The 15054-nt window shown below is 36.0% G+C and overlaps 2 protein-coding genes across 4 annotated transcripts in view; both read left to right on the top strand.

The window, feature by feature from the left end:
- Positions 1-1053: 1053 nt before the first annotated feature.
- Positions 1054-9584, top strand: mrs2 (magnesium transporter MRS2). Of its 3 annotated transcripts, none has more exons than XR_014630253.1 (11): positions 1084-1715; positions 1978-2014; positions 2678-2790; positions 2896-3069; positions 3811-3941; positions 5894-6010; positions 6166-6318; positions 6764-6800; positions 7185-7302; positions 8937-9050; positions 9142-9166. XR_014630253.1 is itself a non-coding variant. In XM_084435697.1 (10 exons), the coding sequence occupies exons 1-10, from the start codon at positions 1434-1436 to the stop codon at positions 9211-9213; spliced, it is 1311 nt and encodes a 436-aa protein (XP_084291823.1). In that variant the 5' UTR covers positions 1054-1433; the 3' UTR covers positions 9214-9584. The 3 variants fall into 3 exon arrangements, 1 of the variants encoding a protein (XP_084291823.1); XR_014630254.1 differs by having other exon boundaries at positions 6749-6800; XM_084435697.1 differs by lacking the exon at positions 6764-6800 and having other exon boundaries at positions 1054-1715; positions 9142-9584.
- Positions 9585-11179: 1595 nt separating this feature from the next.
- The window catches only part of LOC311306838 (syndecan-2-A-like), a 31708-nt gene continuing 27833 nt past the window's right edge, over positions 11180-15054 (top strand). The window contains exon 1 of the mRNA XM_084435426.1: positions 11180-11497. Coding sequence (XP_084291552.1) covers positions 11438-11497 — 60 coding nt within the window. The 5' untranslated portion in view covers positions 11180-11437. The remainder of the gene's footprint in view (positions 11498-15054) is intronic.

The raw sequence follows: 15054 nt of genomic DNA, 5'->3' as shown, positions 1-15054 counted from the left end.
CTCCACCCTCACCCCTCCCGAATTTTTTTTTCCAATTAATTAAAAGGCAAATATAAGTAAATAATAAAAAAAGATGCACAAACAAAATACACACAATAACAACAATACTTTATTGTTTACATTTATGCATTTAGCAGACGCTTACAAAAGAGGAACAAAAGCACTTCATCAAAGACCCAGAAATATGTGTAATATACATACAATGTTTATTAGATAACTATAGGAAGCTGAAGAGGAATAATGCAGAGAAGATAAATTAAGTTGTTAAGTCTTTTATGTAAAATAATGTGTTTATAAAGTTCATTATGAAAGTTATTTCTTGATCCAGGGAACATGCAGCTTTTTAAAGATTTCTGTTCTAGGCAACTAGTACAAAACCAAACAAAGTTTGCACTGTAGCATAAATTCATTCAAAAAAAAAAAAAGTTATGCATGCGAATGTGTGCTATTGAATATTTGCTAGCAAAATAAATAAATTAACTGTACATTCAAGACATTTATCGTCTTTGTTTTTATAATATTATAATAGGCTATAATATAATATAATAATATACAACAGACAGTATTTAACTTAATATTTGCAGCAACAGAATTCTAAATAAAGAAATAAAGAAAGAAAATGTCAATTTATTTTTGAAAATGGGTAGGCCTACTAATATATTGCATTTTCAAGTCAGGTTTGATAAAGCGTGCAGCTTTAAAGGGATAATTCACCCAAAAATGAACATTTTGTCATTTATTCACCATCAAGCTGTTCCAAACCTGCATGAGTTTCTTTGTTTTGTTGAACACAAAAGGTATTTTGAAGAATGTTGGTAACTAGACAGTTGACGGCACCCATTGACTTCCATAGTAGGAAAAAAATAAAAATACTATGGAAGTCAATGGCTACCGGCAACTGTCTGGTTACCAATAGTCTTTAAAATATCTTCTTTTGTGTTCAACAGAACAAAGAAACTCATACAATTTTGGATCAACATAAGGGTGAGTAAATGATGACAGAATTTAAATTTTCTGGTGAACTATCTCTTTAACGGCTTCATGCGTGACGTCACTACAACTGCCGACCATTGGAGCGACAGCGAGCGCGTGCTGTATGCATGCTTCACGTCATCAACAGTTTCCGAAAACATGCCGTTTAGGCACTGTTGATAAAGTCTTGTGTTCGTATACCAAATACATTACGAGCTAATAGTAAAACGGAGATACCTGCGGATGCGAGTTTGCAGGACAGTTAAATACATCAAACCAGGAGGGTTCTTTCTTCCTTTTTATAACCGGGATTTCGGAGATGTTGTTCTTTACTTTGACAACTAATACATAATAGCAACACAATGGAGTTATAGTAAGACCAAAGCTAGTGTGTCATATCGCACAGTAACCTCACCTGGGTGTCGGGGTAAAATGGACTTTTAACTCAAGTGTTTTAAAATATGGAGCCATGTTTGCGGTCTGTGTGTCGAGAGAGTCTCAGAAAAGTGTCGATGAAATGCTGGACATGGAGACCCGTGAAGTGCTCGAGATCCTCTTTCAAACGCCCTCTTACAGCAGCGTGTGGACGGACACATCACAGCACTCTTCTGCTGAGAGCTCAGGGACCCTGTAGCACAACACGGGGAACGCATTTATTTCTGTTGCCGGACTTCTCCTGTCGCCAAAGAGCCACAGATGCGTCCCAGGCAGCCCTGTCTAGTGTTGCTCCAGTGTTTGTTGTGGTAAGACCACACACTTGATCACACACTGTGTTTCACAGACGAGGCTTCAGCTAGTCCCAGACTAAAATGCGTGTTTGAGCTGAAAGCAACTTGCACTGACACATCTTAAAATACGTCAGTGACAATGTTATAAGAGCCACTTAAATGCCCTAATTGAACTAAGGCCTTATCCTGGCTTAATCTAAGCCCTGTCTGTGAAACCAGGCCGTTATGATTAGAAGGTCATTCACTCACTTTACTAATATGCGTTCTCATTCAACAGATGAAATTTGAGCGTGATGGGAATGTGACATCATTTGGTGAGTTGGATGCTTTTCACAAACTAAAATGTGCAAAATGTATTTTTTATTTATTTTTACCGTAAAGTGAGTCACTCAAAAAGTCTGTAATGCTTATCATATATATATATATTATAAAAGAAATATAAAATTTTATGGAGAAATTCATTACAGTGCAATGCATGTACTAATAAATTATATTTGAAAGATACGCTCTTACACACGCAAAAGTTGTCTTCACAAACAAAAATGTGCAAAATTGAACTTATTTAACAATAGAGAGAATAATTTGAAAAGTCGTTAATGCTTATTATCACATAAAAAAGGAAATATTATTAAATTTTATGGAGAAATTCTTGCAATGCCCCTACTATACATTCCCCCAATATTATGAATCTTGAATATTTGCTTTTGGGGAAAATAAATGTTCTCTTCTTTTGGTGCTTTTTTTTCAAGAATATTTTATTTATATTGTTAAATTGTGTATTTTGCAATTAATCTTGTTTATTATCAACCACCTATTTCACTGTTTTAATGTTTTAACATTCAATTAATTCTTTAGAGAGAGAGAAAGAGAAAGAGAGAGTATCCTCCTGTCTTTAATTTTGTTCATTAGAGTTTAATGGCCAAATTTTGCCATGTTAGATTTTTATCGATGGATATGGCTCCTATTCTGTTCTCTAGAAAAGAAGAAGACTGAATTGTATCAGGAGCTTAGTTTGCAGGCGAGAGATCTGAGATTCCAGCACTTAACAAGTATTACGGCCCGGAACAATGCCATCATCATACGCATGGAGGTATGGGCACACGTCAACACACTCGCAGCTTCTGAAGATTGTTTCATAAACATAAAAGATGATCTTTATCTTATACTTAATACCACCTTTTTTTTTAATGTGTAGTCCATGAAAGCAGTGGTCACCCCGGAGTGTTTGCTGGTGCTGGATTTCCGTGGTCTTGGCCTGGAGAAATGGCTGGTGTTAGAACTTGGGCCACAGTTGGCGGGAGATGGAAATTTGGCTACTTACAGCCTGCCCTTTGAGTTCAGAGCTCTGGAAGCCATTCTACAACACAGGGTGAGTATTTTAAATAATTTTTTTTATAAATAAATAAATAACAATAACAACAGGGTAATACACTACCGTTCAAAATTTGGGCTCAATAAGGTTTAAAAAAAGAAGAATAAATAAATCAATACTTTTATTCAGCAAGGATGTGTTCAATTGATCAAAAGGGACAGTAAATATGTTCATGATTTTACAAAATATTTCTTTTTCAAATAAATGCTGTTCTTTTTAACTTTGTTCATCTAAGAATTCTGTAAAAAACATGGTTTGCACAAAACAATCTGTTTTCAATACTGTTAATAATGATTCACTTAATTACAATATTAGACTGATTTCTGAATGATTGTGTGACCAAAGTATTGGCAGCAAAAAATAAAAAAATCAGCTTTTTTATTATTAAATGTGAAAATATATTAAAATTAAAATCAGTTACATTATGTGTTAAAAAAATATTTCACAATATTATCGTATTTTTGATCAAATAAATGCAGCATTGGTGAGTGTAATTGACTTTTTAAAAAAGCATAAAAATATTATGATCATAATCTATGTATCATAAAATATATATGACTGAGTTTGTTATTGGGATCTGGGGATCATCATGGCTAGTGTGGAGTTGTTTCGTACCACAGTCTGATCTTTGTCCATGTTTTTGTTCTTGGTCTCTGTGTCTACTTGATTATTTGTCCATGTTTGTATGTGTAATCATGTGTTGCATGTTTATATGGGTAAGCATGTGTTTTGGCACAGGTGAATTTGCTGCAGATGCGACTGAATGAAGTTCAGCCTCAGGTTCAGGATTGTCTGGAGTCGTTGGTCGACCCAAAGCTCCTCTCTGCCGACCGAAGCAAACTCCATTTGCTCCTGCTTAATAGCAAGAAGTGAGTTCATTAAATTCATTTAAAAGCTGCACTAAAAGCCTTTCCCTAGCCATGTTGTTGTTTAGAACATTATGTTCCCAAATGCAAGAGGTATTTAGCTACACAATTAAGTACCTTACTTTCTTATTAGCTAATCTTAATGAAAGATCGCTATATCATAATATGAAGGGGTAATTGCTATTAAGCTTATCCAGAGTTATAAAATGATTGTTTTGTTGTGTTTTTCTTGTGTTAATTAGGGATGAGTCAGGATAGTCGTCTCGACCGTATAACAGCTGATTAGGTTGTTAGTAATGTCCCCTAGTGAGTTTATCTAGTTTTTCTTGTCTTTGTATCTGTAATATATATATTTTTTGTGACGGTGATTAGAAGGAGAATGCTTGCTGTGTTTGCGCTTAAGTCTTTGATAGTTTTTGTGGTATTTGTGGCTTCCAAGTTGTCTTGTCAGTTTTGAAAATATGTAGTTTTGCTCATCACTGGGGTTCATAAAAAGTGCCTGATACTGAACAATCTCTGATATCTAAATAGGGCTGCCCGATGTTGGAAAAAAATGGCATGGCGAAATTTAGTTTTTCTGTGATGGATATTGCGATAGGAAAAAACAAGCTCAAAACATGAATACATACATTTTCTATTTGAGAAAGAACAATTTGCACTAGAATGGATGGGGATGTTTTGTAGGGGAGTACATCTGCATAGAAAATAATAATAATTTAACAGCCTTTTAGCACTGAGCAACTTGTGGGTAAAAATGTGGGTATTGACAATTGGGTGTACTCTTTATAAGAACCAACTCATTCAGTATGACTATAAAATAATAATTGTGGTTTCTATTGTGGTTATTATGTAATAATATTGAACTAAACAAGAAATATTGTACTATTTTGCTGTAAAGTAAAATTAATAATTATATTGATTAAATTATATATTAAACCATCCAGCATCAAAGCACAGGGAGCCCTTAAAGTAGAGATGAGACAGTATGACAATTTCATATCACAATCAAGGGTATGCAAACTTTAAAACGGGGTCATTTTTATACATTTAGCTATTTTTTATTTTATTTTTTTGTCTTGTGCACTATATATAGTTAAACATATTTTATGTCAAATATCTTAATCAGGGCAGTACTAAATAAAAAATGACGTGCATTTTGTATTAAATTATTATTATTAATAATAATTATCCATCTATAAATTACAGAAATGTCTGTCTGTCAGTCTGTGTGTCTGTCTTTTATTCGCATATCTTTCGAACCGTTAGGCCAATGGATTTCAAACTTGACAGGTGTCTTGCTACGGGCACGAGTAAGTACAAGTGCCAAGTTTGATTAGAAATGCAAAAGATATCGTTAAATATATCGCTAAAAGAAGCACTTAGAAGGTTGTGGTTTAAAAATAAACATTCTGACATAAACACTCTGTCAGCTACACTGTTTACTTCTGAATATTATATTTTATTAACAGCCATCATTGTTGTAGCCTATTCACAAACTGTTTGCTCAAGCGTAGCATTTTTTCAGAGTTCACTGTGTAGCCTGCTCCCTGAATCGTCGCGCTTATTCATTTGTGGATGTTAACTGAATCTGTAAGTCAGCTACACTGTTTACTTCTGAATATTATATTTTATTCTGGTGCGCTTAACGTTATCGCTACTGTGTAGTAGTAGCCTATGCTATTCACCAACTAAACATATCCTATTCAATGCGTTCACAGTCTCTTTCACGGCCATCATTTGTAGTAGCGTATTCCCAAACTGTTTGCTCAAGCGTGAACCTCATAAAATGACATATCTAGCTCACATCTCATTATTATTAGGCAATATGTTCTCTGTGTGATAGAAAATGATTTTAAAGTCATTGCAGTGTTTCTTTTAGAGTGGTAGCTTTGAAATAGCATGATCTACCATTTTCTTTGAGAGAAAAAAAAAACAGGCTTTTTATCTCCCTGCAGCCTTTCAGAGCTAGAGACGGACATTAGAATGTTTAAAGAGAGTCTGCTAAAAATCCTGGATGAGGATGAACTGATAGATGAACTCTGCGTCACCAAGTGGAGCGACCCGCAAGTGTTGTAGGTGACATCACAGAATTCAACTTCATAGCAACACATTTACATGTACACAAATATTCTTGGTGTCAGTGTAAATATCTGATAATTGTTGTGTGGGTCTTTTATCTGCTGGTGTGCCTGTGTTTGTATGTGCGTATGTGTTTACATGGAGCCAGTGAGGAGAGTAGTCTGGGTATAGATCACGCTGAAGAGATGGAGTTACTGCTGGAGAATTACTTCATGCAAGCAGAGGAGCTTGGCAACAAAGCCAGAGAGCTGAAAGACCTCATCGATGACTCTGAAAGCGTCATCTTCATTAACCTGGATAGGTACACCAGCGGCAACCACATCTTCTATAATGCCATTTTTAACTGCTCTAGGGCTGTACCACATGATGCAATACACATCAAGAGACTGTACATATGTCACAGTCAGAGCGTGTGAGCGAAGCGGGGGTATTTCTAAGGATTCCGCTCCTCTAGCTCAACCCAGAATGCTCTTTCTGATATGCTGGTTCGAGAATATGTGAAATTAATCAGTAGGTCCAAGGTTATGGAGTTCAAATATTGTTTTAATGAAGTTCAACCTTATACATAGCCTAAATGCACAGTAACTGCTCAATTTTGGCCTATTTTTCTTCTATCATTTGTCTTCTTTCAGACTTGTAGAAAGTGCACATCCGAAATACGCATTTTAATGTTATTTTATTACACTTTATCTTGTGTCTGTAGATTTCATTACAATGCATGTCTTTTAAAGGCCATTTTCTTCCAGAAATCTCCCCTTCAGCAGCACTTACATGCTTTGTAAGGTTTGTCCATATACCATTCACCTGATTTATATTACATTTTGTTCCTAAAAACATGGTGAACATGTTTTTTCCCAGCAGTTATAAAAAAAGATTTCCAAAATGACCTCTATAAAAACCTTTAACTGTAATATGTCATCAAAATTAAACAAAAATTTTGAACCTCGCTTCATCCAATATTAAAATTTCTGTTCTGAAGAATGTATGCAAATTATTGCCAGCTTAATTAGATAATGCATTCTTTGCATAGTTAATCATAACATATTGAAAATTTGTAATACAAAACATTTGTTTTAATGCACTGTGATTTATCAACTGGGGGAAGTATGGTGATATCGATTAGTTCCCATATTCACCTACTCACAACTTGCCTTAAATTGTCTTTAGCCATCGGAATGTCATGATGCGCCTGAACCTCCAGCTCACCATGGGAACCTTCTCCCTCTCCTTATTTGGTCTGATGGGTGTGGCTTTTGGAATGAATTTAGAATCTTCCTTTGAAGAGGTTGGTACCGTTTTTCTACAGTTTACCGTTTTGTTACTGTGTACCGTTTTACTTCAGTGTTATGTGTGCAGTGTTATCAATCTGAAAGTCTCGCATTGCCAGACCTTCAGACTAACGGAGAAGCTCTGAACTCCATAACAGCTTTCATTGACCAAGGACTGCCCAGAGGCTGTATAACTGACATATAAAGCAACCAGTCATGTGAAAATGTAAAGTCGATGTCCCTACATTAAACTCTTGCACACTTTTTAAAGAGTCTATACCGCAGACTTCACATATTTAACATACTTTTGAAAGTCCAGTATTTTATTGATCCTTGTAATCACTCATTACCAGTTGTCAACCCACCGGCTTAGTTTAAAGGGGTCATATAATGCCATTTTTGTACAAGCTAATATGATTCTTTAGGGTCTAAATTAAAACTTTGTAATATACTTTAATAAAAAATTCTCATTAGTATTGTAAGAAAACACTAATTTTACCTGGTCAAAAACAGCTGTTTTCAGCACGCCGTTTAAGTGCATGTGTCTTTAAATGATAATGAGCTTTGCTCACCCCACCCCTCTGTTCTGTGGGTGTGGAGTGTTGCCTTGACAACAGTTGAGGGTATATTTTGAAGAATGACAGCGGGAGTCTCTGAGGACACTGTGCAACCGTAACAATTTGAACCGGAGTCGGAAAACAGGACGTTTCTGAATGGTTGGTTAACGTAATGTCACTTTGATCTATCTTTGTGTGTACCGGCAGGGTAGAGTAGTGAGATACGAACGCTATGTGTTTACTGATGTATACGTTAGTTCATTGACAGATTGATGTTACAGCTAATGGTCATGAAAAACTTTTTTTTCGGTAAATGTAGGCTTGTCATTGTGATGCGTAACGTTAACTATGCAGTGTTAGGTACAACTGTCAGGGCTGAAGCATTAAAATTTTACTTATCTGTTTAAAAAATAACCAGTCTGTGAGACTATGACAGTCATTAGGCACATAAACAACACATACTCAGACAGGAGCTAAAACCTTTTTCAATGTTCTCGTTTATAAAGCAGTTGATCGTGGGGAATATTCCCTTCGAAAACAAAACTCAGCCACTGCGTCTTCAGCGGTTCGGATTTAGGAACATCAAAATGACTGCTTTGTTCATTATTACACCCAAGAACAGAACACCACAATCGCTGAGACGCCATTCTGCTCCAGCGTATCAACAATTATTTTACTGTCTATGGTATCAACAATGCGGACTATGATGTCAGCTCGCTCACGAGCGAGGGCGGGTCTGTGTTGAAACGCTGCTGTCAATCAACAATCGTGGGAGGGGCGTCGATTTGAGACAAGGGCTTGATTTGAGACAAGGGAAAACATATAAGAAACACTGGATGGATTTTTATCATTATATGATGGTTGTGTACAGGCACTGCCAACACACATTTCAGTACAATCAACTTGTAAAAGTGCATGTACCATTATATGACCCCTTTAAAGAATGTTTAACAGTTTCCCGCAAATACTGTAGAATTCAACCAATCAGATGACGCTTTAAACTCCTGAAGTGTTTCCAACAGGTTGGGACTATCTGTCTGACTGAGAACATGTTGTTTATCGACCCACACTGATTTGTGTGTGTGTGTGTGTAGGACCCACGTGTGTTTTGGTTAGTGACCGGGCTCATGTTCCTGGGCAGTGGACTAATCTGGAGAAGACTTCTCTCTTTCCTGGGCCGACACTTAGAGACCAGCTCTCCGCCTCCTGTGCGTAATACAACACTCCATGTGTACTTTGCAACAGCTCTACAACTTTATAGTGATGATTGTAACTTTTATTTTTTTTGTCTTTTGACAGATTCCCCCTGTTTGGAGGAAAAACCACATTGGCACCTTAAAAGGAACAGATGTTAAACCTGGAATTAGATGATAGTGTGACTGCTACGCTTTCAAGATCTTTTCCCCCTCCTTCTCTGTATCTCTGAATTATATGCTGTATTTTTCACCTTGCTCACCTCAGTCTAATTTAAAATCACATTTAACTATTCAGGTCCTATGTGGTATCATGTTGACAGTTTTTATCTTGCAACGTGACATATATCTTGCAGTATATTTTGGGATAATCCCTCTATTTATTGTTGTGAATATTTTAATGACATAATGATCCGATATCTTTTATTGACTGTGAAGTGTCTGACATACTTTCAAAGAGCAAAATGATCTGCCACTAACTCAGATTCCCTCGTTACCCTTTAAAAAACAGATGTTTATGAATATATAACTTTAATAAAACATTAAAAACTTGTATTTGTCGTGTGTTCTTTATTTTAGGGATTTAGAATAAAAAATCTGATGTTTTTGCAGCACTAAAGCACTCGAGTATACATTATTCAAATTTTGATTTTTAATTAAAATGCTCTGAACCTCTATTTGCATAAAAGTGCTCAATAAAAGTAGTGTATAATGCATTATGTAAAGTGTGCTTGTATTATGTGTGCTTATATCGAGCAGAACAGCAGGGGGAGACAAACTCCCACTCAGAAAATATTCACTCAGATAGGTTATATGTCCCAGAAGGTGACATTACGAACATTATATTACTAATGAAAACTGAAAATAATACAATCTACAGTAAAAGATGAAACGTGTTTTAAAAGGATTTTATTACATTTTCTTAAAAATAACCAATGTTGGGTAAGTTACTCTAAAAAGTCATGAATTAGCTACTAGCTAATTTTATCTTCAGCAGTGTAGGCTACTTTACTAATTACTCTCTCTAAAAAGTATTGCATTACTTATTATAAATTATGTTCTAATTCCCACATTAACCTTGACCAGTTGAAAAATACAAGGATAGACATGAAACTGCTCTTTTTAATTCTTTCAAATAAATAATATCAAATTCTATAAATTATTCCTGAACTGACCAAGGTTACATTAAAAACACATTCTACCAATCAGAGTTCAGAGTTCACTCTTCGGCTGGAACTCGGCTTGCATACGGCCGTTACCGGAATCCAGTGATAGTTTATAAAGTCTAAGTTTTAAATCTAAGATCTAAAAATCTTACTTTTCACTCCCATTATAAAGTTTGGAAGAGCCATGATATTTTAATATAACTCAGATTGTCTTTGCTGAAAGATAAAGTCATATACACCTGGCTTGAGGGTGAGTAAATTATGGGACAATTTTCATTTTTTGTGTGAACTAATTTACATCACAAGTAACTATTAAATTACAGAAAATTAAGAGTAATCTCTTTGTACTTAAAGTAATTAATGACTTAATAATGCATTACACCCAGCACTGGAAATGACAATGGTTAAACAACAACCATAGTTTGAGCTAAAATACAATAGGTAGGCTACATAATGTTATTGTTACTTACTACTCTGTAAAACATAACTAATTCAGGATCTCCTAAGAAGATTTCAGAATCTTTGCCATTTTGTATCTTTGTTAATGACATTAGTGGCTGATTACCATGTGATTACAGCAACAGCTGTTACAAGCAAATCAACTAAACAATAATAATTATGATAAGCAGTACATTTTATTAAACTTGTAGCACTGCCTGCAATGGCTTTGTAATTGAAATTTTGATTTACAGACAGTACATCATTTATGTAAGATGTTAGATGGTTTCTAGTTGTTTTAAAGCAGTGGGCCTAGGGGGCACAGCAAATTTTCCAAAATCGACGCTGTTCATTTTGCTGAAGTCTGTCTCAAATCCCAGTGAGTGAGCTGCACACGGGCACGTTTATTGCCGGAAATTACGACAAAATGATGTTCAGACATGTCAGTCTGCTCCAAGTCCTATTAATCAAGTGTGACGCAAAAATCCTTCCCCGTCTAACATAACTCCCCCCTCTCTCTCTCTCTCCCCTTCTCTCTCTCCTCCTCTCTCTCCCTTCGCTGCCTCACATGGACCCGAGACATCAACATCGCATCAACACTCTCTCAGTAGTTCCAGTTTGGAAAGGCAAACGAGAAGTTTGATCAGGTGGATCAAAACGCCAAACATCTCTCGAAAAGGATCTTGCGTTTTTGTTTTAGGTGAAACTGTAAAAGAGACCGAAGAGAGAAGCTGGTTTAAGGAGCGCAGACGAGTGCCATCCACGAATTCTTTCCGAAAGACTTATTTAAGGGGAATAATGAGGAACATTTGGATATTCCTGACACTTTCAGCAGCTGTCTGCTTGTCCAGCGACAAGGTGAGTTTGAGCTCAGTTTTGTGCGCCGATCTACTATTTGATGATGTACATTCTTCCTATGTGGCATATAATGATAAACATATTGAGTTGTTACGACAGACATAATGCATATATGTTGCTTATTTTATACTGTTTAATTGATTCTTAACATGCATCTTTTGCTTCAGAAAAAAGTGTCAACTTGGTCTTGGGAAGACCTGTAAAGCCCATCATGATCATATTATGAGATTGTTGTAACACCTGCATGATGATGTTATGTAGTAGATATTAAAGTGATAATGCTCATCCTTTTACACGGATGTCCAAACTTCTAAAAAAAATACAATTAAAATAAAATAATTCTTAAAGAGATCCCTGAGAAAGTTACAGAGTACTCTAATGACAATTGCATTTCGATCTCAGAAGAGTCACTTGAACAGTTGAAGGTTCTTTATTGGCTTTGATGGTTCCATGAAGAACCTTTAACGTTCATGGAATCTTTCCATTCCACAAAAGGTTCTTTATAGTGGAAAAGGGTTCTTAAGATTTTTTAAATGTTCTTCACATTAAGAAAAAAATCTTTTTAGAACTGTTGACTGAAAGGTTCTTTGGGGAACCAAAAATGGTTCTTCTATGGCATCGCTGTCAAAAAACCCTTTTGGAACCTTTATATTTAAAAGTGAAGTTCAATGTCACTTTAAAAATGTATTGGTCTTCTGGAGCTCATATTCAGTGTCTCACTGAGACAACCAACTAACCTCCCCCTGAGAGAACTTAATTTTTTTTTACTCTAGAAATCCAGATGAGTCGACTTATTTCAGTTCTGAAACTGCTCTGAGCCATTGAAGAGAACAATGGGATTTGGTTTATGCGAAGAATTTCAATTCCTGCTTATCAGAGATTGGTCCTCACTGTAAAAAATAATATGATCAATAAGTTATGACAACATGTTTTTACATTGCTTTAACTCATCAAATTAAGTTAAGCAGTTTTCAACTTTCTTTTTTATAAGTTCAACAAGATTCAACTCATTTTATATGATTTAAGTTGAAACGACTTAAACATCCAAGTTGATTGTACTTAGAAATTTAAGGCAGCAACTTTTTTTATTCTGTGTGCGAACTACTCCAAAGCACATCGATTCCCAATAGCAACACTGCTTTCAAAGTGCTGTCAAGCAAATTTGCAGGTTGCTTCAGGGCGCAGATCTGTATGTGTTAATTACCTTTAGCTCTCAACTGTGATGAAGCCCATTACAAAGAAGCAATAAAATCAAGCCACCGCAGTGTAATTTTACTGGAAGATGTTTGGAATTGTTGAAAGCTTTTGCGCAGTTGTTCTAATACCCTGTTTATTGATTTGTTATGTGAGTGAAGCAACTGCCCTCATGTTTTCAAGAACGTCCTGAAATAAGGTCTTTTTCCCTATCCTTTATTAACCTCGGCAATGAGTTTACTCTTCAGTTTGACCCTGAGATACAACAAGTTGCACCACATCTACAATTGTATCAGTGCTAATCATTCATAGTGAGTCAATAGTCTGTTCAGCCTTATTTAAGTATTAGCCAATCTGTTTCAAAAGATGAAATCTTATTTCAACATTATATCTATAGAGGGAATGGAACATTAATGCAGTACTTGTAACACTAACATGGTTTCAAAATCAGAAGTTTATAGGTTATTCCATGATTCTTAGAGCTAATGAAATTAATATGAAAATGACAATAAGTGGTTCCCCATTGGTTTTCATTCCTTGTTTCATTTCTTTTCATGCCATATCGAACATATTTCAGGTTTCAATTCCTCAACAGTGAGGATTCTCATAATGTGAAGCCTTGAGTCCTCATAGCCTGATCCAAAGCCACAACTGTATGGTCTAACTTTGAAACAGCCAAAATGTAATTGCATAACTGCTGAATTCAACCAATTACCATTAAATTAAAGGGGGGAAAAAACAAGAAAAAAACCACCCAGTTGCCTCTCGGATAAATAGCACCATGTAACATTTTACTGTCAGGGACTAACTGTTGGTAACAGATTAGTACGACCTTTCTTACTGTGCTGTTCCACAAAATAATGTCATCGTAATATGATGTAACCAAACATAAACTGTACCCATTGCCAAGACAACATGTTATGACAGATGCATGACTGTGCTGACACCTCATTCATGGGCGTAAACAGACTCCCACTCTGAACACCTGTGTGTGCTTCTAGTAATGCCAGTATCTGAACAATATTTGTGTGCTGACTGCATATATACAACCTCAGGCAGAGGAAGTCATGAAACAAGGATGTTGTCAGACAGTTTATCTGTGTGTGTGTGTGTGTGTGTGTGTGTGTAACACAGAATGGAAACTAATAGCTTTGAATTTCTGTTACCAACAGTTCCCCTCAATTAGCTTAGCAAATGGAATCTATCTATCTATCTATCTATCTATCTATCTATCTATCTATCTATCTATCTATCTATCTATCTATCTATCTATCTATCTATCTATCTATCTATCTATCTATCTATCTATCTATCTATCTATTCACCCACTTCTGTCTGTCTGTCTGGATGAATGGACATGTTGCCTGTGTCATTCACTTTGGCCAACCTTGTTCATTCACTTTTAGTGATGAATCCTGCAACAGGAAGTCATAAAACATGAGAAAGAAAGAGAGATAGAGAGAGAGTTGGAAACTTTGTGTGTAGGCTGAGTGGAGTGAAAGTGTGAATAACACGAAGCAGTTAGACCCCACAGTGCAAACCACTAAAGAACTATTAATATACCTAAGAGAAGTCAGTTTACAGTTTTCACCAGGCCGCTTTGATTTAGGCTAATTTTAACTATAGGGAATTTCCTTCACTTTTAAGTGGAAAATGTCTGCAATGAGGGCACACAAAAGCTGTAATAGACGATAATTGCACTTTTTGGAACAATATTCTATCACAATGTCATGATATATTAAAGCACGAGGCAAAATTGCTTATGAAAATGAGCCAACAGTCCAAGTGTTGTTTATCCATACTGAAGACCAATTTAGCATCTGAAAAGAGCAGTGTGTCTGCCAGAGGCATGTGGTATTCTCATCTGTTGTGGGGGTGCTTTCGGAAACACATCTGTATTTACAGTGTACAGACTTTTTTTGTTTTGTTTTTTTGCGAAAGAGAAACGTAACACTGGGTAAATTTGCTTCCTGTCCATGTCTGTCCACAGTTTTACGTGGGTTCCACTCTCATTAAAACAGCTCTAAATCTGGAGCGTTGTCATTGTCAATCAGTGTTGTGTAGGTCTGTTTAGTTTGCAGTCTTTAAGCTGTCTGTCAATCTGTCCAGATGAAGGTGAATGTTTTTGTCATAGCTCATCTGGGAGGATATAGTCCTGAAGTGATTAATGGTTCCTTAGGTGTTTCTCTCCATGGCATGCCAGTGTGTTGACATAGCAGATCCTGCATACCGCAGACAGATTAACCCGCTGTCTGCAGGACTTTGGAGGAATGCGTAGACGTGAGAGTCCCTAGCCCTGCGTAAATCCCATAGATGGATGTGCTTCTATTGTCCAGAATGCAGAAACATCTATGCCAGATGTT

Source organism: Rutilus rutilus (genome assembly GCF_951802725.1).
Source record: "Rutilus rutilus genome assembly, chromosome: 17".
Classification (NCBI taxonomy): Eukaryota; Metazoa; Chordata; class Actinopteri; order Cypriniformes; family Leuciscidae; genus Rutilus; species Rutilus rutilus.
This window is presented reverse-complemented; position numbering and strand designations above follow the sequence as displayed.